This window comes from Podarcis gaigeae (assembly GCF_964106915.1).
Source record: "Podarcis gaigeae genome assembly, chromosome: 8".
NCBI classification, from domain to species: domain Eukaryota; kingdom Metazoa; phylum Chordata; class Lepidosauria; order Squamata; family Lacertidae; genus Podarcis; species Podarcis gaigeae.
This window is the reverse complement of record NC_139684.1, coordinates 53418099-53439244: the sequence shown is the minus strand read 5'-3', so window position 1 is coordinate 53439244 and position 21146 is coordinate 53418099. Positions and strand designations below refer to the sequence as shown.

The 21146-nt window shown below is 40.4% G+C and overlaps 1 protein-coding gene across 4 annotated transcripts; it reads left to right on the top strand.

Moving 5' to 3' along the window:
- Positions 1-20: 20 nt before the first annotated feature.
- On the top strand, positions 21-20615 carry LSM14A (LSM14A mRNA processing body assembly factor). 4 transcript variants are annotated; one of them, XM_083751477.1, is made up of 10 exons: positions 21-627; positions 3268-3431; positions 6769-6901; positions 9347-9466; positions 10773-10949; positions 11676-11741; positions 12940-13146; positions 15111-15273; positions 17078-17309; positions 18732-20615. In XM_083751477.1, exons 1-10 carry the CDS (start codon positions 507-509, stop codon positions 18753-18755), a joined length of 1407 nt encoding a protein of 468 aa, XP_083607603.1. In that variant the 5' UTR covers positions 21-506; the 3' UTR covers positions 18756-20615. The 4 variants fall into 4 exon arrangements, with proteins under 4 accessions (XP_083607603.1, XP_083607604.1, XP_083607606.1 ...); XM_083751478.1 differs by having other exon boundaries at positions 53-627; positions 12967-13146; XM_083751480.1 differs by lacking the exon at positions 9347-9466 and having other exon boundaries at positions 182-627; positions 12967-13146.
- The last annotated feature ends 531 nt before the right edge of the window (positions 20616-21146 follow it).

The window sequence follows — 21146 nt, the reverse complement described above, 5'->3', positions numbered from 1 at the left end:
GGAGTGTCCCTGTCCCATTCAGTTAACCGCTGAGAAGCCCCCCCCCCCCCCTGTCCAGAGCCTCCTTGTCCTGCTATTGCGCGGCCTAGTCAGGCTTCCTTCGCACCCGCCCGCGTCATTTCTAGCCTCCCGGCCGCCTCGCGCGCTTTCTCTTTCATCGCGAGATTTGGCGTCTTGTTCCCAACATGCATTTCGCGGCTGAGCTGGTGGAGGTGGAGGAGGAGGAAAGGCGAGTCGGGCGCTTTGACGGAGCGGGCGGCGGCCATGTTGGGAGCGTCGGGGCAGCTGTAGCAGTGGAGGCCTGTGTGGCAGGGCGCTGAGTGGCCTTCCGGGCCCAAGCGAGGGGAAGAGCGAGAGGGAAGCGGCCTGGCCTGTGGCGTGAGGGAAAAGGAGGGAGCGGCGGCGGCTGCGAGGCGGCGGAGGCTCCGTCCGAAGCCGGACCCGACCGGGGTGCTAGAGGGGGGCGTGAGGAAGCCTCGAGCTGGGCCTCTGCTTCAGCCGCCGCCATGAGCGGGGGGACGCCGTATATCGGCAGCAAGATCAGCCTGATCTCCAAGGCCGAGATCCGATATGAGGGCATCCTCTACACCATCGACACCGAGAACTCCACGGTGGCTCTCGCGAAGGGTAAGGCGGCCCGGAAAGGAGAAGGTGGCCGGGGCGGGGGGGTCTCGGCCTGCTTGGCGGTTGGTTGGGGTCGGGGCACGGAGAGGCCTCAGCCCCCACTTCTCCCCAGTGGAAGTGGGTGGTCGGTTTCGGGGACCCCAGTTGAAATACAAAAGGCACGCCAAGCCTGCAAGGTAGGCGGGGGGGGTGGAGGCGGAGCTGGAGGCAAGCAAACACGGAATTAAATAAAGATTCCCTTTGGGGATTCGTTGTTCGAGCTTCAATCGACTACCCAGGGGAGGGAGGGTTACTGGTTTCCCGCACAAGAGATGGGTGGTTTGTCTTGAGAAGGTAAGTTGAGATGTAAAGGCACACCACTTCTACAAGGGCGGGGTAGAGTTGGGGGGCAAGCAAACCAGGATTCAAGCAAAGATGCCTGTAGAATTATCTTAATAAAGAGATATGTTGTGCGAGGTTCAGTTGAAGAGCCCCTAGGAGGGTGAGGGTTGCTGGATGTTATTGCAGCGCCCACTCTAAGCTGGATGTCAAGTATAGTCTCTCTCCACATGTTTTGGTAGTACGGCTCATCACAGCTGCACTGGCTGGGGCTGACAGGAGCTGTAGTCCAAAACAATGAGAGGGTAGCAGGTTGTGGAATGCTGCCCTAAATAAAACAAATGAGGCAAAAGCAGCTGCATTGCAAGGCACACTTTGGGAGTAAGTCCCACAGAAGTTGCTGAGGCACATACCTCGGTTACACATACAGCTGGATGAGGCGGTAAACTGAGTTTGTTAAGTTCTGCTACAGGAGTACACCTCAGGGAATATACTGTATATCTATTCATCCAAGTGAAATCATCCCAGTGAAAAGAATACTGTGTGCTAAAACTCCCTTTGCTTCTCCCTTATATTTTTAAAACTGCCTCAATAACAGTACATCAGGGAGCATTTTTAAAAAGTGTCATTTATCTTACACTGCCATGCTGAAGTCTTACTGTCCATTATGCCACCTCAAAACTCTTACCACTTTGGTTCCACCTTGTTCTGCTTACTTTCCATAAACTTGCTTGGAGCATGCTTGTTGACTATTTTTACTGCAATACAAGGTGATGCACATGTGCACCCAGATATTTCTACAACTCACATCATTCCCGGCCACTAACCCTGCTGGCTGAGGCTGATGAGAATCTGAATGCAACATCTGGAGGGCCACAGGTTAGCGCCCTGCCCTAAGAAGACTGTATAATTTTATGCATATTGTTTTCAACTAAGAATGTGCAGATATCTTTCAGGAGAGAAGGGGGGGCGGTCCCTTGGTGCCAGCTATTTAAATGCAAACACCATAGGTTTCACATAGTTTGACAAAAATAAGGAAACCAAAACTAATTTTTTTTGGCCTACAACTCCCATGATCCCTAGCTAGCAGGACCAGTGGTCAGGGATGCTGGGAATTTTACTCTCAAAATATCTGGAGGGCTGAAGTTGAGGGAGCCTGATGTAAAGCCAAAATTGCATAGAGTCAAAACACACTGGATTCAGTGGTGGGTGGGATTACCAAAGTCTTTTTTCACAGAAGACTGCTGTCTTTTTAATTTAAAAAAAATGCCAAGCATGTAAAGCTGAATATGCACAAGTTCCATCCACATTACTTGAAAGTTACCTGTGTATTCAAAGAAGTATTTGGCAGAAATGAGAAATGTGGGCTTCTTTTGTTAAGTTAAGATTGTTATACAGTATCCAATAAACCTTAACATTTTTCTTAGACACTGCACATAATCTTAGCCAAAAGGTAAAAATGCATAGAAGTGCCTTTTTTTTGTATCTTCATATCAATCAAATCAAACTGAGCCTCATACATTTTCATCTCATTTGTGAACAAAGTGTTTCTTTCTATTTTCCTTGTCTATTTTCTTTCTTCTGCACTTCAGTACTGCTTACAAGGCACATAAACTAGAAATTCTTAAGATTGTCCCTTGTTCATTATGATCCTTTTCACCTCATTATGCTTAACCTTATGTATGCCTCCGTCCTTTATGCATTATTCCATCGAGACCTACCTCAGCATAGAACTCAATGAAATTAAACCTGCAAAGCTTTCCAATTTTCTTATGGGCCAAGATGACCTTTGCTTGTGTGTGTGTGTGTGTGTGTGTGTGTGTGTGTGCGCGCGCGCGCGCACGCACCTACAACTGAACTATGACTCCTCCCTAATTCAGGCTCTGCTTCCCCTCAACACACCTTGCCATAGTAACATTAGTAACTAACTTCGCCAGATGCCCCTTTCTCTGCCCCCTCCTTTTCTGGGCAAGCCGCTGCCCATTCTGCATTATTTAGGCTACCATGCAAAACAGTGCCTTCAGACGATCACCCAGGGAATTTACAGATTGCCTGCTTTTGTGTAAGCTTGTATGAAGTAAATCAAGAAAAATGACTTGCTGACCTTTTAATGCAAATAGACTTGATCTGAATGAATTCAGCTGACTGGGGGGGGGGAGTGCTCTTTTGAAAGTATCAGTGTAGTGAACCTAATGAATATTCAGCTGCACTTTGTCACATGATGCGTTAGACCAAACGGATGCAAACTTTTTACTTGTCTATGTGTAAATATTATGAGAAAGTATTGGATGATACATGATAAAATTTGTTTGTTTTTTCCTGCAGTTCGTTCTTTTGGTACAGAAGATAGACCAACTGATCGGCCTATACCACCTCGTGACGAAGTATTTGAATACATTATATTCCGTGGCAGTGATATCAAGGATTTAACCGTTTGTGAACCACCCAAACCACAGTGTTCTCTGCCCCAGGATCCAGCTATCGTTCAGGTATAGTCACCATGTAGCAGTTGTAGCTTTAGCTATGTCTAGTTATACACTCTGATCAGTTTTGGTGTGCATATACCTGAAACTGTATGATCTGGATCATCTTATATTGTTTAGGGAAAAAAGTTATTTATATGTGTTCAAGAGATTTTTCACAAAGTTATTAATGACAAAATGTATATTAACATAAGAAGAGTCGTGCTGGATCCAACCAAAGGCCCATCTAGTCCAGCATCCTTTTCTCACAGTGGCCAACAGATTTCCCACTGAGAGGCCTGCAAACAGCACCTGAGCGCAACAGCACTCTCCCAATTGTCATTCCCAGCAGCTGGCATTTAGTAGCTTATTACCTCCATTGCTGGCATCTCTAGCCGCCATTGATTGCCTTATTCACTATGAATTTCTCTAATCCTCTCTTAAAGCCATCCAAATTGATGGCCATCACTATTTCTTGTGGGAGTGAATTCCATTGTTTAACTAGCCCCTATGTGAACAAGTACTTTCTTTTGTCTCTCCTGAAACTTCCAGCCTTCAGTTTCATTGACTGGTTCCAGGTTCTAGTATTATGAAAGAGGGATAAAAGCTTCTCATACTTTCTCCATAACTTGCACAATCATACTATGTCCAAATTATGCATGATCTTACACATTTCTGTCATGTCCTCTCTTACCTTTTTTTTCTGTGCGCAAAAGACCCAAATGTTGCAATCTTTCTTCAGAAAAGTTGCTCTGGCCTCTTAATCATTTTGATTGCCCTTTTCTGAAGCTTTTCCAGCTCTATACTACCCTTTTTGAGGTATGGCAACTAGAACCATTTGCAGTATTCCAAGTGCAATCTCAAAATAGATTTGTATAGCATCATTATGATCTTGACAGTTCTATTTTCAATTCCTTTCCTAATGATCCCTAGCATATTCACCTTTATCACAGCTGCACACTGGGTCAACATCTTCATCACTATGCACTATGGCTCCAAGGACTCATTCCTGGACAGTTGCTGATGGTTCAACCCCCATTAGAATATATGTTAAATTAGGGGAAAATTGGGGTTGTTGTTTTTTGTTGGGCTTTTTTGGCCCAATATGCATCACTCTACACTCCTTACATTGAATTGCATTTGCCATTTTACTACCTATTCACCCAATTTGGAGAGATCCTTTTGAAGCAATTCCCGATCCCTTTTTGTTTTAAGCCCCAGTTTGGTACCATCTGCAAACTTAGATATGCCACTGCTTACGCCTACTCCAGATCATTTAGGGACAGGTTAAAATGCACAGATCCCAATACCAGTCCTTGGGGGATTCTACTTTCTACATCCATCAATTGACAGAACTGTCGATTTATTCTTGCTAGTTACTCATCAATAAGAGGACCTCTCCTCCAATTTTATGATTGCTAAGATTACTCAGGAGACTTTGGTGAAGGACTTAATCAAAAGCTTTCTGAAAGTCTAAATACAAAACATTAACTGGATCACCTCTACATGCTTGTTGACTCCCTGAATGAAATCTTAATAGGTTAATGAGACAGAACCTACTCTTGCAGAAGCCATGCTGGTTCTTGAGCAAGACCTGTTCTTTGATATTCTTGGTAATTCTATCTTTTATAATGCTTTCCTAGAATAGACATGCTAACCAGTCTATAGTTTCATAGATCCCTTCTGAATGCCCTTTTAAAATTTGTTATATTGCTCACTTTCCAGTTCTCAAGATAATAAAGAACTCAAGATTGAAACTGATGATCTTCTATCCAAAATATGAAACTTGTAGCTCTTGGGAAGATCCTATCCTGATCTGGTAGTTTCTCAGTTTTAATTTTTCAAGCCCTATAATTTTATCTCTTGTCACCACTGTTTTCCTCAGTTCCTTAGACTCCTTTTTTGAGAAGGTTTTGTTCAGGCACAGGGATTGGCCTACATCTTCTGCTATGAATACAGATGCAAAGAATTTGTTGAGCTTCTCTGCAAAGCTCGAGCACATATTTGACTTGCTTGTTATCCAGATGTCCAGCTGCCTCCCAGCTGGTCTCTTCTAATGTATGTAAATGATGTGTTGTTGGTGATTGTACAGATGACAACCATTTTCCATGGGGGTTCTGTTCCTAGCCCCCATGTGCATCAGTGGAGTGCGCATAAGCCCATTCTGGCCCATCCCTGTTCAGCCCTCTTCTGGGTACTAAAGGAGCTGTGCATCAGTGGTCACACAACAATTGGACGCACACAAAACATTGTCATTGCCTATAAGTTTTTAAAGAGACTGGCTCCGCAAGTTTTTTTCTCTTCTCTTTTGCCAGCCTTTGTATTATTTTTGTTGTTCTCCAAATTTGAACAAGACCCTTCATTTTCTGAAGGAAGCTTTCTTGTCTCCAATAGGTTCCTTGACTCTGTTAACCACGCTGCCATCCTTTTGGCCCTGGTTGTATCTTCCCTGGTCTGCAGTATACATTTTATCTCAGCTTCTATTAAGCCTCTTCATTTTCTCTTTTTACTTCCTTTTTACCAGCCCCCTCATTTTGGGAAGTTTCCTCTTTTAAAGTCAAATGCGACTGTGTTTGAATTTATTTGCAATTGTTCACCTGTTGAATTTTATAGCAGTCAGTTCAATAACAGTTTCATTTTGCAACATGTCCCGGGTGCCATTTAAGTCTAGAGTTTGCTACCTTTCTGATTGTTTCCATGACCAACTGTTGTACAGCACAATCATTTACACTACCTAGAAATTTTAGCCCATATTTCTAATAGGATAGGTTCCAATCATGTTTTCAATAAAAACACCAGCCAGATGGGTGGGGTATAAATATTACTTATTAATAATAAGCAGCAGTCTGTCTTTGATTTTTGCCATTGCATCAAGCATACACTACAGAGGTATTATTATTATTATTATTATTATTATTACTATTAGCTTACAACATAACTAAAAACATAATTAAAAAATCAATCAAAAACTTCCCTAAACAGGGTTGCCTTCAGATGTCTTCTAAAAGTCAGGTAGTTATTTATTTCCTTGGCATCTGATGGGAGGGCATCTGAGAAGGCCCTCTGCCTGGTTCCCTGTAACTTCATTTCTCGCAGTGAAGGGACCAGAAGAACTAGTTATTGCATTTTGGATGATCCATGCCATTCTGAGTATTTAAATGGCTATGTTATCTGGAAAATAAGCACACATTTGGTAAATAAATTCATTTTCTTACATCAGTTGGAATGTGTTGTATTTCTCACTTCCTAATGCAACCCAGTTCAAGAAAGGGTCTTGTACTCTAATTTTATTGCTAACTTAATGCAGCATGATAATTGTTTTTTTTCTGCTTTGATAGTCTTCCATGAATGTGGTTTTCTTTAGTCCTCTCTAGGATCATCTTCTACTTCTTCATTCCAATCTGTGGGTTCCTACGGTCCTTTTGGCAGAATGCCAGCCTACAGCCAGTTTAGTCCAAGTCCATTAGTGGGCCAGCAATTTGGCGCTGTTGGTGTTGGTATGTTTGCATTTTAAACTTCTTTTCTTGGCAAGCATATAAATGTTAAAATATTTTCAAGTATATACTGTTCCCACCCCATATGGTAAAATTCACATTTCCTGAGTTGATCTAATGAAAGCATGTTCACCCAAGAAAGCCACATTCCCCTGGCCACCCTCCTACCTACCCCTCAATAATTTCTCCTTTGCAAGCTTCACTAATGTGGACAGTGTGTTCTTTGGCTGCTGCTATTTTCTTTCTTCTTGTGCAGGACACATTTGTGGCCAAGTAGGCACACAGTAGTCCATGTTAAACCCATTTTGGTAAATGTTTTCATTTTGGCAGATCTGCTTTATAAGACTGTCAGAGTTGATGGCCGTTCTTTGGGGTACTTGGAATCTTGTTTACAATGAAGATAAAAGGGGTTACCTATAAGAGCAGCATTGGGACATTGATGTAGTTCAACCCAGTTGCAGCTGATGCTCAGGAGCAAAAACTGCAGTTCTTAAACCATACTAAACTGCTAGCGCATTTGTAAAGCTAAGCAGGATCTAGTATAGTTTCAAATTGGATGGGGGACTGTGTGCTGAGATTCTTGGTTTACTGTGTTTAAAGCATCTTTGGTGGAAAGATGGTGGGAGGCAAGAGCATATCTGCTTCATTCTTGGATGGACTGAAATTTCCTAGATGCCCCAGTGTGAAAATAGTAGTATAGGTGTCTCCCCACTTATGTATGTTTGACTTGTGCACAATGGCATATATGAGTGGTGCTGGGAAATAATTAAATACGGTATATTGATTTAAACTGCAAAAGAGTATGAAAAGAGCAAAAACAGTGCAAAAAGAATGACAAAACTGCAAAAATGTCACAAGAAGAGCGGGGAAATGGCTAGTAATCCCAGTAGCCTTTGCACTGACCTTTGAGGCTTGTGGGGAGTTAGCATTTGAAAGGGAGGTTTGGAGGGAGCATTTTTAGCAGAGAGGCATTTACAAGCTTTTTAGATGGTGTTACCCACTGTACACAATTTCACGTATATGCACTGTCCCTGTGAACATAACCCCTGTATAAGTAAACTACACTGTCAGGTTCACTTTTCCACATTTATAAATATTGGACTCTGGCCAAATCCAGTAAATTGTAAACATCTGAGTATTGTGAACATTATGCTTTCTCTCTACTAGTTTTGTCTAGTAAGCATTGTCCTGTGGGTGGGAAACAAGAGTTTCACCAGGCATGTCACTGGACATCTCTGCATCAGGTTCCAGTTTGTAAAGTGGTTTTGTTCAGAAGTTGCTAAGCTGTGGTGTGAACCTAGAAAGAGTTTAAAGTGTGCTCCATGACTATGGGAGAGGTTATCTGGGCTATAGCTTCAGGAAGTTACAATTTTATAGTTAATCATAGCATATTGCTGATGATGGTCTCCTCTAATCTTTCTTGAAACAACTTTATGTGCAGTGTATATGTTTAGAGAGATACCACATTAGAATAAATAGATCAAAGATTACTTTCAAATAGCTTTGAGGGAGAGGAGCAGCCCAAGTTTAACAGTCTTATTAGCTTGATGTTATTCTTAGGGAATACGTGAATAGGTACACTGGCTCACTTTGCTGACTGATCGCAGTAATAACATAAAGGAGAAGAATAAAACAAGGGCCTAATAGCAAGATAAATGGATTGTTTAAAAACAGTAAAAAATATCATGAGACAGACTGCCATAGCTAATTTGTGAATATAATATGTGTGTAATTTATTTAATATTGTACTTCCGTTGAGAACTTTTTGCCGACTATAAATGCAGTTTTGGATATGGCAACTAGTAAACCGTAATTTCAGTTTATGCTTCTCAAATTTTGGCCACAACTGATTTTGGAGATCTATTCCAAGTCTCTTTCACCAACAGCAGCCTTCTTGTCAGCTGAGCTGAAATAGTTACCATATGTTTCACATGTGGTTGAGCTGCGTGTGGTGTATTTGTACTTATACTCAACCACTTACTCTGCATATACTTTGACATCTCTACAGATTTCTGCTGTTAATAAAACACTTTTCTTTATTCAGAAAATTAGCACAGACATGATCACATAATTGTTTGTAGCTTTTGAGAAGTGGTTTTGATATTTCTTAGCTGCTTTAATAAAAAATTTCATCTTTTATTTGTCACATGAGTTAGTTAACATTTGGGTCAGTTGGCTTTAGTCTAAGAGTGGCAGTTTAAATGGTTAGCCCCTTAGCCTTACAAAGACTCAACATTTTTAGAACCATGCAGCTTTTCCTGAGGAGTACTTGGTAGTAGTGGCTACGGGTCACTAATGGAGAACTCTCAGAATCCTTGTATAATGGTTAGAGCTGCTTGAGGCAAAACAGGGTAGCTGCACATTTTGGTACTTTGAAGTTCATTGACAGTGCTGCAAGTGTAGCCTTGCACCACAGGGGCTTGACATCTATTTTCTGACTTCATGCAGGAAGTTCACTGACATCTTTTGGAACTGAAACTTCAGCCAATGCTAACTTGTCCCAAAGCAGCGCAGTTGGTTCCACTTTTACAACTGATGCAAGGTCATTAAAAACACAGCTCTCACAAGGTAAAGGCTGGTGGTGTCAGTCATATTCTTGATCTTTTTGATTAAGAAGGTGAATGCATTGCCATAGTGTGTTGTTCAATTGTGAAATATATTCTTTTTCTGGTTTACCACAACATGCATTAGCTGTAATGAACCTCAGTTTCTTGTGCTGCCTCTTCAGCTTTCCTACCATGTTGCAAGAAGGAAGACTTGGTAGCTTTTAATTCTGCTTTCCTTGAATCACTGCTTTATTGTGTTTCCCAAACCAGGTATTGTGATTTATAAAAAAAACTAATTGGTTGGAGCAAGCAAACTTCTGAAACCATGATTTGAATGTGTCTTTTTTTTTTGAAATTGGCTATTTTTTTTAGTAAACTACAAAAAGTTGAGATTCAAGAAAAGTGTGGGGAGGGGAGCTTCCAAAGTCCTCCCTGTTTCATGAAGGATAAGGAGACCACATGTGATACTTCAGTTTGCTGAGCCTGTTGTGATGAACCCTTGTTAGTGTGATATGCAAACATGGCACAGGAGGAATGCACTAGCCAAAGACTCACGGCAACACCTTCCTCCTCATGCATGTATTGCTAAGCCATGATTTAGCATGACATGTGAACCACTCTTCTGCTTCTTTGTGCAGAGTTAGCCTTGTCTCCTATCACTGAAAGTGAGCTTGTGTTCCAAGTTGCTTGAATAATCTTTTAGGTGTATTCTGCTAGTGGGGACAACAAATCTCAACCCCTGGGGATCATTGTGGTTTTTCTTCCAAACAGACTACTATGTGAAGCCAGTGGTTGTTTTTTGGCTTGCAAGCTATGAACCTAGAGCAGAGCCAGAGATTATGGCTTGCCTTTGCTAGGGAGGAACATTGTCTGCATTAATAACAAGCCGTTAAACATGGTTTATAGTGGCATCCAAACTGGGCCACTGACTCTTGGACTGAAGCCGATAAATAAAAGATCTGCCTCACCTAAACAGCTAAATTCGATACTATTTCAATATCTATGTTTTCTGCATCCATACTACTCACTGTTAGTGCTTATTTTATTTTAAGAAATCATGACATCTAAGGGAGTAGCTGCAGTTCTGGGTGACAGACATTTGCTAATAACTGCATTGGTAAAGATGAGCTATCTCACCCTGTTTTTCCTTTGAAAATTGAGGAAGAATCAATGTATATATGTGACCCAAGTCTTGGGTTAGTGGAGCTAAAGTTGCAAAAACATTTCCTCTTTGGACATAGTTGTCTTGACTAGGGAAAGCAGATAATTGACTTCAAAGTAATACTTATGCTAAGATTGGGCATAAGATGTTGTCATTTCTGTTTCAGGTCGCTCAAGTCCTTCGTTAGACCATTTGAGAAAGAGCCCAACCCTGGAGCAGGCAGTACAAACAGCAGGAACCCACTTATCTGCTTCAGCACCAGTTGGGAGAAGGAGTCCTGTTTCAGCCAGACCTCAAGGGTCTGCTAGTCAAAAATCATTGGAAAATCAGGAGCACAGAAGAGGTAGAACTCAGCCTTTGGACCTTGATTATTTTAAGCTCTGTTGATACTTCTTGCCAAAGTGGAAAAAGCTGTTCTTTGCAAGTGACTTAGCAATTGCTTTTGTCAAAGTTTGGATTCAAAGTTTGAAACCCATATGTCTATTTTTAAAGTTCAGTTTCTTGAGTGTGGACACTGAAGACACAAATTTGTGAGTCATGACACATAATAATAATAATAATAATAATAATAATAATAATAATAATAATGATAATAATAATAATTTATTATTTATACCCTGCCCATCTGGCTGGGCTTCCGCAGCCACTCTGGGCGGCTTCCAACCAAATATTAAAATACAATAATACATCAAACATTAAAAGCTTCCCTAAACAGGGCTGCCTTCAGATATCTTCTAAAAGTTTGGTGGTAGTTGTTCTCTTTGACATCTGGTGGGAGGGTGTTCCACAGGGTGGGCACCACTACCGAGAATACCCTGCAGTAAAATGGCATGGCTTGTAGTAAAGTGAGGCTTATGCCTGAATGCTTTTATTGTGGGTTGGGGAAATATTTCTGTCAGCATAGGAGTCTCAGCTTGCTTGGCAAGTGGGGTTATCTTGTGGGGTTTTTCCCCACACTCTTCTCAGAGGGCAGTACTGCCCTGATGCAGCCCTTAGAGATTTTTTCCTTACATGCTCGCAGTTAGTATACAGAAAATAACAAAATGTTCTTTGCATTCTTTGTTCTTAGCTGAAGCACACAAGATTTCAAGATCTGAAGCAGAGCATCTGCGAAATGAAAACAAACGTCAAATGGGTAAACTGAATTTGTTTTTGGAAAGGATAAAAACTCTAGTGCTTTTTAAAAGTCACTTTTGTTGAACCAGACCCAAATATAGGAAACTAGTTCAAACTGCAGCTGGTTGGGGGAAAATAGTCAAATGATGTTCTAATTAACTGGCCTAAACAAACCACAGTTCCTGTGCTTGAGCTTAATAGGATAAAGCAATTTGTTTTAAACAGCAAAAAGAAGTACCTCCTTTCTCATGCACAGAGGATGGGTGAGGTGCAGCATGCACAAGCCCAGCACCTGTGGCTATGTGTTCTCATAATGGGAAACCATTATTTCATTTACTTCTAAACTGAGTCACTGTGACAAATGTTTATGACCCTCTAGCAAAATAGATAAGCAATGGGTTTAAAATAAAAAAAGAAAGGATTTGGTCTTGTGGGATTGATTGTTGTAGGACGTCAGAGCCTTTTAAAGGGTTAGTTTTACACAGTGTACAATGGTACCTCGGTTTTCGAACGTAATCTGTTCTGGAAGACCGTTTGAGTTCCGAAACGTGCGAAAACTCAAAACTCAAAATGAAAGCCTCAATACGGAAGCCACATGGCATGTTCGACTTCCGAGGTGTGTTTGAAAACCGAAATGTTAAAAAACGGAGACGTTCGAAAACTAAGGTACCACTGTATAGTTAAAAACTATGTTGTCCTGGGTTCCTTTGGGAAGAAAGGCAGGGTATAAGCTTAATAAATAAACAAACTCTAGAATTATATCACAAGATGTAGTGATGGCTGCCAACTTTAAAAGTGGATTAGACAAATTCCTGGAGAGTAAAGCTATCGGCAGCTTTAGTACTAGTGGCAGCCTGCCTTTGAATTGCAGTTGCTGGGGGACACAAGGAGGAAGGGACTGTTGCACTTGTGTCCTGTTTTGTGGACTTCTCAGAGGCATATGGTTGAACAGTGTGGGAACTGAATGCTGGCCTAGATAAGCCTTTGGCCTGATTCAGCAGAGCTGCTCTTAGGTTATTAGGAGAAGTATATGATGGGGCTTTAAGGTATATAGTGACGGAAATTGTAACAATGGAAGATGATATATCTTAATCAGCAAGATGTCTGGTAATCATATCTGCTTGGCAAACAGAAAGCTCTCCATCCGTCCTATGTATAGTAGTTTTATGTTGCTGCTTACAAGAACAAATCTGAAACTGCAGGTCTTTTGTTTATAGGTCCCTTCAAAACCTATTTTTCCCCAGTTCCAGGTGCACCTTCAGCACGAAGGGGCCGTGGGGGTCACCGGGGAGGCAGAGGAAGATTTGGTATTAGACGGGATGTTCCAATGAAGTTTGAGAAGGACTTTGACTTTGAAAGTGCTAATGCACAATTCAATAAAGAGGAAATAGATCGCGAATTTCACAACAAACTAAAACTGAAAGGTAAGCTGAAATGCTGATTCAAGGGAATAATGACTGTCTTGTCAACTACAGGTAAACCTGAGCCTTCTATAGACACGGGATCTAAATGACTGGTAGTTAATGGAAACTAGATGTAATTTGGAAATCTGACTTCTGTTTCAAACTCTTTAATCAAAGTTCTTAAAAAAGGAAAGATAAACCCTTCGTACTTGTGCTATCGTATACCATATTTTTCACCCTATAGGACGCACTTTTCCCCCTCCAAAAATGAAGGGGAAATGTGTGTGTGTCCTATGGGGCGAATGCAGACTTTCGCTGAAGCCTGGAGAGCCCCAGCGCCAGCCCCACAAGCTCGACAGTGCGCTGCGCCTCCCCGCTGTCTCCCGATGTGGTTTGGAGGCTGACAGCGGGGAGACGCGTGCTTCTCCCCGCCGCCAGCCCCGCAAGCTCCGGGGACAGCGGGGAGGCGCAGCGCACTGTCCCCGGACCTGGTCTGAAGGCTGGCGGCGGGGAGAAGAGCGCTTCTCCCCGCTGCTGGCCCCACAAGCACCTGGGGGGGGGAATAAAGCATTTTTTCTTTATTCCCCCCCCCAAAGGCTAGGTGCGTCCTATGGGGCGAAAAATATGGTACTTCATTTTATGTGGAGTTGTGCGTAGGGTTCTTATTCCTGTAGAGGTTGAGAGTTAAGTTAGGCTAATCCTGCAGTGTTTTGAAGTTAAGATGTATAAGTTCAGATGAAAAGAGAGATTTCACTTAGATGCATTCAAAATCTATGGTTATAATTCATTGCTTCCTTTTTCTCTGTTTCTTTTCCTCCTCCCTTAGGTGATCAGAAACGTTATGGAAGGGAATGATAAGCAGTGCTGTGTGTGTTCCATATTTAGGAAATTAAACTTTTGTTTCCAACCTAGGAAATTCTGAATTCTGCAGTTTGTATAGATTCTGTCGATTAACTTCCCCTTTCCTTGCACTTTTATTATTTTCTGTGGTCCTGATTTTACTAGCTATGGTTAGAGGCAAAATGCTACATAGGTGACTGTACCTCAACCACAGAAAGTTGTCCACAGTTATCACTCTGACTTTGGAGAGAGTCAGCTGGTCATGCTTTATGCTTTCCAGCATAAGTGCTGCTTTTTAGGTGCCTTTCAAGGAAGCATTTATTTACTCAGACCTTTGGAAGAAACTGAGATCGTACATATTTTGCTAGAGCTAATTTTTATTTTTAATATTTGTTTTGTAGTTTTATTGTATGGTTTTATATTATGTTGCATGATGCCCCACTATCTTTGGATGATGGATGGTCTAGAAATATAACAGTATTAATTATTAATATACATTCACAGTTTTAAGGAGTAGAATCTTGCATTTTTAATAGGAAGTACTGAGCTCCCCATCAAATTACCTGGACATTATAAAAAAGCACAACCTGCAGTGGGCTGTAATCCTGCCCTTTGCAGTGTGTTCTGCTGCTAGCCCTACAATTCGTGTAATCAAGTATCGCTTGGACAAATTTGCAGCACTTTTTAAAGTTTATGTATGGATGTTCCTGGCAGGATTAAAGTCTTACAAGGAAGGCTTGCAACAGATATTAAAGGAGTGCTTTTAAAAAGTATACTCCCTTTGTGATTTGCCACATTCTCTTCTGTCACTTCTTTAGTTGCTGTAATTGTGCTGCTCTCATCTTGAAGACAACTTGCGTCATCCAAAGTCAGACAGGGAGTGCAGTTTTTTCCTATTTTTACAGCAATGTCTTGTTTGTTGGAGAGGACAAGTAGGAAGGAGAATAGCCAAGAGGGAGAGAGGGGACAGCTGTTGTCTTAACTCATGGCAAGCTATTTTTGTGTGTGCTGATCTATAACATCCTTCTAGGATAGCATTATACACAAGTCACTTTCTGCTTTTCTTTGAAGATGCATTTTCATTTATTGTTCACTGAGGTTATCCTTTTCCTTTCTTCTCACCCCCTGCCCCCTGGATTCGTTAGAAGATAAACCAGAGAAGCCTGTAAATGGGGAAGATAAAGGTGACTCAGGTGTTGATACCCAGAACAGTGAAGGCAATGCAGATGAAGAGGATCCACTTGGACCCAACTGCTATTATGACAAAACCAAGTCTTTCTTTGATAACATTTCCTGTGATGACAATAGGTACCTAATTTGTTTTTTGGCAGTCCACTGGGCAAGTAGAAAATATAATTTCCAAATGGCAAGATCCATGGATACTAAAATGCAGAATGAAATGCTGTACCTTATACCTATGTAATGCTGCTACTGCTGCATGCAAAATATTTGGCTTCGTTAATGAAACGAAGTAACAGCTTTGTAATTCAAAGAGGGTTGGATACACTGTAGTTCAGAGAGGTCGAGACTGGCTGCATTTGTGCATAATGATATACCAGGCCTTCTGTGAATGAGAAGTGTGCTGTATTGTTTTTAACACTCGATTGGGAGCCGCCCAGAGTGGCTGGGGAAACTCAGCCAGATGGGCGGGGTATAAATAATAAATTATTATTATATATTATTATACTCTCCCAGTTGCTCCTACTTCACTTCTTCCATATAGCCAGGAAGCCTTGACTTCCCATTACTTCCCATTCAAACCAGGGATCATGGTTTATTGGCTTCCTGATCATGGCTTGTTAGGAAGTAGCAAACCATAATCCATGATCTTGCAAGGACCAGATTTGTTGGTAAAGATGTGTTTTTAAATTTGCAGTGGATGTTCAAAAGTGAAAACATTGCGGAATCATATATCCCCTTCCATTTCTGGTGTATCTAAGCTCTTGGCAAAGGTTGAGCCTTCCGTAAGACTTGATTATTTTGGCCTTGGGTTGATAGAGGAAAGGGGATATGCTGTAAACCTTTTGTTACTTTTCTATTTGATTTCTTCTTAAGTATCAAACAGGCAGCATTTTTATTTGCACCTATATCAGGAATCGCCTGTAATTAATTTCACTGAAACTGGATGCAGGTGAGTTGGTATTACTCCCAAAGCATGAAAGGTTCTTCTTTTACATGGTGCTCCCTCAGCTAGTTTAGTAGGAGCCACTTCAGTGGATCAACATATCTTAAGGAACAGTAAACTTTTCACTAAAAATATATACAAGACACCATAAGAAGGAACAGAGAAAAAGCAATACAGAGTTGCGGAATGAAATAATAACAGCAAAGAAGTGTACCAAATTACACTCTTGCTCCACTGAAAGCAAATTGTATTTAAATACCTCTGCCATAACAAAAAATGAGAAGCTGGAAGGATATGGGAAGATATCTCCCTGTTCATGTAAGGCAGGCACGTCCAACTCCCAAGAGACTACAATCTACTCCCTGTATTAAAAAACTGGCAGTGATCTACCCATTGTCGTTGCCAAGAGTTGTTGAGCTTATTTTATTTTATTTCGGGGTGGGGAGACCTTGGCAAATTTATTTTATCCTGTGATCTACCAGTGGATCGCGATCGACCGGTTGAATGTGCCTGATGTAAGGGAAACAAATTGGCATTGTAATTAGCAGATTTAGCAGCTCTCCAGGCCACCCATCTGTGTCTGGTCAAGCATTCTGATAAAGCTATGTTCCAGATATTGGTGAGCCATGCCTCACATGGTAAAACATCAGGAGACCTCATGAGGCAGGTGATAACTAATCTGACAGCTGCTAGTAACATTAACCAGGAAATTCTTCACTCAGGCAGCCAATGGGTAATTGGGATGATATAACTTGGTTCTGATTTGAGGAACCGCTTTTTCACTCTTGCCATGCTCTCAGTGTAAATGTTCCAAAAGTGGAGTTTGGAATGTCACTCCTGCACAGTGATGTTACTGTGCAATTTCACTGTGTGCATATTAACGTACTAAGCAGCTTGAAAACGTCAAACTGTCTTTGGCATCAATGCTCCTTCGGATGAAAATGATAGTGATCTGGAGTTAGTGTTCTTGTCACTTGCATGTTTCAGAGACCGAAGACCAACCTGGGCTGAAGAAAGAAGACTAAATGCAGAGACATTTGGAATTCCATTGCGTCCAAACCGTGGCCGGGGGGGCTACAGAGGTAGAGGAGGAGTTGGTGGCTTCCGGGGTGGAAGAGGACGTGGAGGCACAAGAGGAAATTATGGCGCCCCTCGAGGATTTCGTGGTGGATTCAGAGGTGGACGTGGCGGCAGAGAATTTGCGGATTTTGAATATAGGGTAATTGCTTACGAACTCTGCAGGGATGGGGAACTGGTGGCCTTCTCACTTGAGGCACTTCAACTCCAGGCCCAGCCAGCAATATGATGGGAGCTGTAGTTCATAACTGCCTAAGAAGGCCACAAGTTCCCCACCCTATATCTGTTGCTTATAGCCATAGGCACTGCATTCAGTAATTCCAGAAATAAAAATAGCTACAATGCCACACAATCAGAACAAGATACAGCCACTCATTATTTCATTAAAAATACAAAAAGTATGACAAAAACCTTGAAAAAACTGCAATAATAGTACATATGTTTAATACTGGATGAGAGAATCAAAAAACATATCTCATAAAATCTCTTAAATACTGGGCATGAGTTTTCTTTGCAGCCATTCAGATTTAGTTAACCTAAAGTGTAGTTCTTTTTATGCATCAATACACTTTTATATGTTCTACACAAAAGTATATATGAAGCAAAACATTCTTGTATATATTTTTGCCTCCTTTTTTTATTCTTAGTGTGAATTTCTACACTGCATGCTAGCCATTGAACCATCCTTGGTTAATTTGTTTGGTTGTGGGAGAAAAAGTTGCAGCCACATCTGTAGACGTAGTTTCTTGTTCTAACATGTCAGAGATTTCTGTCAGCATGAAACGTTTTAACAATTGTTCTCTCGAGCATAGCATCTTTGAAGGCATTAAAATAAAATGTTTTCTTGTATATTCTCTTTCCGATGCAATATTTTTATTTCTTTGGACAACCATATTATCATTATTTGTGAGGAAGGATTTTTTTTTAAAAAATGTATACAAAATACCATGTACAGCTGTTTAAAGAAAATATCAGAGTGGTGTGCAACAATTGTACATAAAACCCATATGTAGTAAAAACCATATAAGAAAGTTGAACTCTGAAATCAACTTATGGAAAGATGTATTCTTAATTGCCTGCCTGAAAAACCTGACAGAGTAGAAAAGCAGAAAAGTTTTCAGCAGGTGTTTAAAAGGCACCTTCTGAATCTCTATTGGCAGAGTATTCCACAACTCTGGCCAGTGACACTAAAGGCTTGATTTCTTCTTGTCAAATGAGCCTTGCCAACTTGGGGAACAACCAGTGGCGCTCCTGCAGGTGAGCTCTGTGATTGAGCTGAGATCCGGTGGTCCCTGAGGTACCCTATAGCTGAGTTGAGCTACAGAGGATTCTGCACACAAGAGTAAGCCACTCTTGCAGTGATTTCTAGCTTTAGAAGGCATTTTGGAATTGACTTTGCTAACCGGAATTATGACTGATGCAATCTAGAGAGATTTGGGCCCCATTTTGAATACTGTTAACGTTGCCTTCTCTAGTTTGAGCCTTTTATCTGTTCCTGTTCTTGATTGATTTGACTAAACTGGCATTGGTTGGGAAGTAATTTTTTTCTTTTTTCTTTTTTTAGAAAGACAACAAAGTTGCTGCATAGCTGAAGTTGAACGCAGGTGGACCTGTAGATCTTCACGATCCAGAGAATGTGTCAGTCTTTGCAAAGAATTGTTAATTTGCTGTAAAACTCGTCACCAGCACTGGGGTTTGTTTTTAATTTCAAAGGGGTTTGGAGCAGAACTCTTTTTGGAGAAAAAATGGCCATCTTCAAAAACAATGAGCATTAAATATATTTGAGATAGAAGACTTAAGTAATTTCTTACATAGAGTTAAAATATAAAGCAGTACTTCAGTGGAGTTTTAAAGTATTTTTTTCATCACAAAAAGAATTTATCAAATTGTATTTGATTACTACTGCAGACTGCAAAGACAATTGTATGCAGAAGGCCGTCAGTACTGTGAGTGTGTTGAGCCAGTGAAGGTTGTTTTTGGAAATCCTTTAATCTCCCTTTTGAGATGGTTGTGCTCTTTGTCAGAGGGTGCTGGGCAATAGAAAACTTGATTTTTGTCAGTCAAAAACAATGTAAACACAGTAAATCCTGTTTCTTAGGCAAAGGAAAACTTTTTATAGTTGTAAAATTCCATGATTATCCCATTGCCAAAGAAACACTAAAGACTTTGTATAGCTGTATAAAAGCAACTAATTTTTTAAGAATAAACATTTTTAAGTCTACAAACCTGCTGGGTTGAAATGCTAAAACACAAACACACCACACACATTAGTTGTTTTGCAGGGGCGGTTCCTCATAGCTGTTCAGCTTTAAACTTGTTTGATTTTTATATTTTGACTAAAAATAAACATTTTAGATGTTCTTCCATTATATAAAAACTGGATAACATAATTCTCTTGCAAGAAATTCATTTTGTAGGTTTTGGCATATTGCAGGATTTGACCAGATTAATGGGCTTTTTTCAAATGAAGACAAACCTCAACACTCATGTCACAATTCACAGTTCATATTAGTGATAACTCTTGGAAGTAAAAATGACCCAGGCACACACAAGTTCTTATGTTTCCTTTGATGTGCCCGGAATAAAAATGACATGTCTCCATGTGTTGATTCTTGAAATGTTGACTCTGTTTTAATGTTGACATACTCAATTTAAAAGTGACTATTTAGTGTTTGCAATTGCTTGAGTTTTGATGAACTGTAGCTTGGAGACATTGACTGCTTATTCTTATCCCAACAGTGATTTGGTATGGAGTAAACTTTTGCCAATTCTGAAATACTAGTTATGACTTTTTTGACATTAAGTTATAATTAGAAACAGTAATTTGGTAACTTGTATTTTGTATGTGTGTATGAAAGCCACAGGAATAAAGGGATCCAAAGATTAAACAATTTTTACCTAATTTGCTGATCTTCTTTTGTTTCTCCTTTATGTTCAGTAGTGATAAAATGTGGATAACTGCACTGTTAGAAAATGGGAATATTTAAGTGATAGAATCATAATTTTATATCTTTTTGTATAGCACTATAAGGAAGTATTTTGTAATTGGTTTACTTATGAGGTCAAGTATTTGGAAACAGTAGAAGTTAGATACTATTGTTTAGTACTATTTTGCATGTTAACAACAATGCCTTTTTGGGATCCACAAATCATGATACTGAGCAGTTTTGATTTATTTTATTTTTTAGACAAAAGGCAAGTGCTGTAATGTCGCAATAAGTATGTATACTGTATGAGGTGTCCCAAGTTTATTTAAACCAGATACGTTGTAAATACCAATGAGACATTCTGTGAAGGTATGAATTCGTCCTATCTACCAATCCTTTGGGTTTACTAGTTGGGGTGTGTTTTTACCCCAGTGAACGGCAGCATGACATACCTTCAGTGTACCTTGCTACAGAAAAATGGGGCTTTTATTTTGAGCCAGAATAAAACAGTTCAATAAAAACTGTCTTTGTGAAAGTTTTTTCTAGCTTATCCTTGTTTTGTAAACCTGCCCTGAATAGGTTTGGGGGGGGGGGGTCCAATTTAATATTGCTGATTTTGAGTTCATTGTTTAGTATTGTGCCAGTGTATGGGATAAACCCTGTTATTTCCTTTAAGTGTTCTCTTTCATCATACTGTAACCTTTCAACTCTGGAAAGAAATTGGCAGGGCTTATAATTGTGATATATATATATATATATATTAGCAAATATGGTTTTAAATGACAGCTGAATACATACATGATCTAAATCTGAATTTGGAACCTCTTGCAAACTTATTTAATGCTGTTTTCTTTGTAAGGAAAGAGGGGCGGGGAGATAGTACATGTTTTCATATTAAGGCTTGGTACAAAGGGGCAGGAACTCGGGGTCATCACAAACTTAGAAAAGTTTTGCCATCTTTTATTTCACTGGGATGATCCACAGTCCTTTTAATGCCCAGCATGAACCTGAATTCTGCAGCTTGTTCACTTTGAAATTATTAATATTTATGG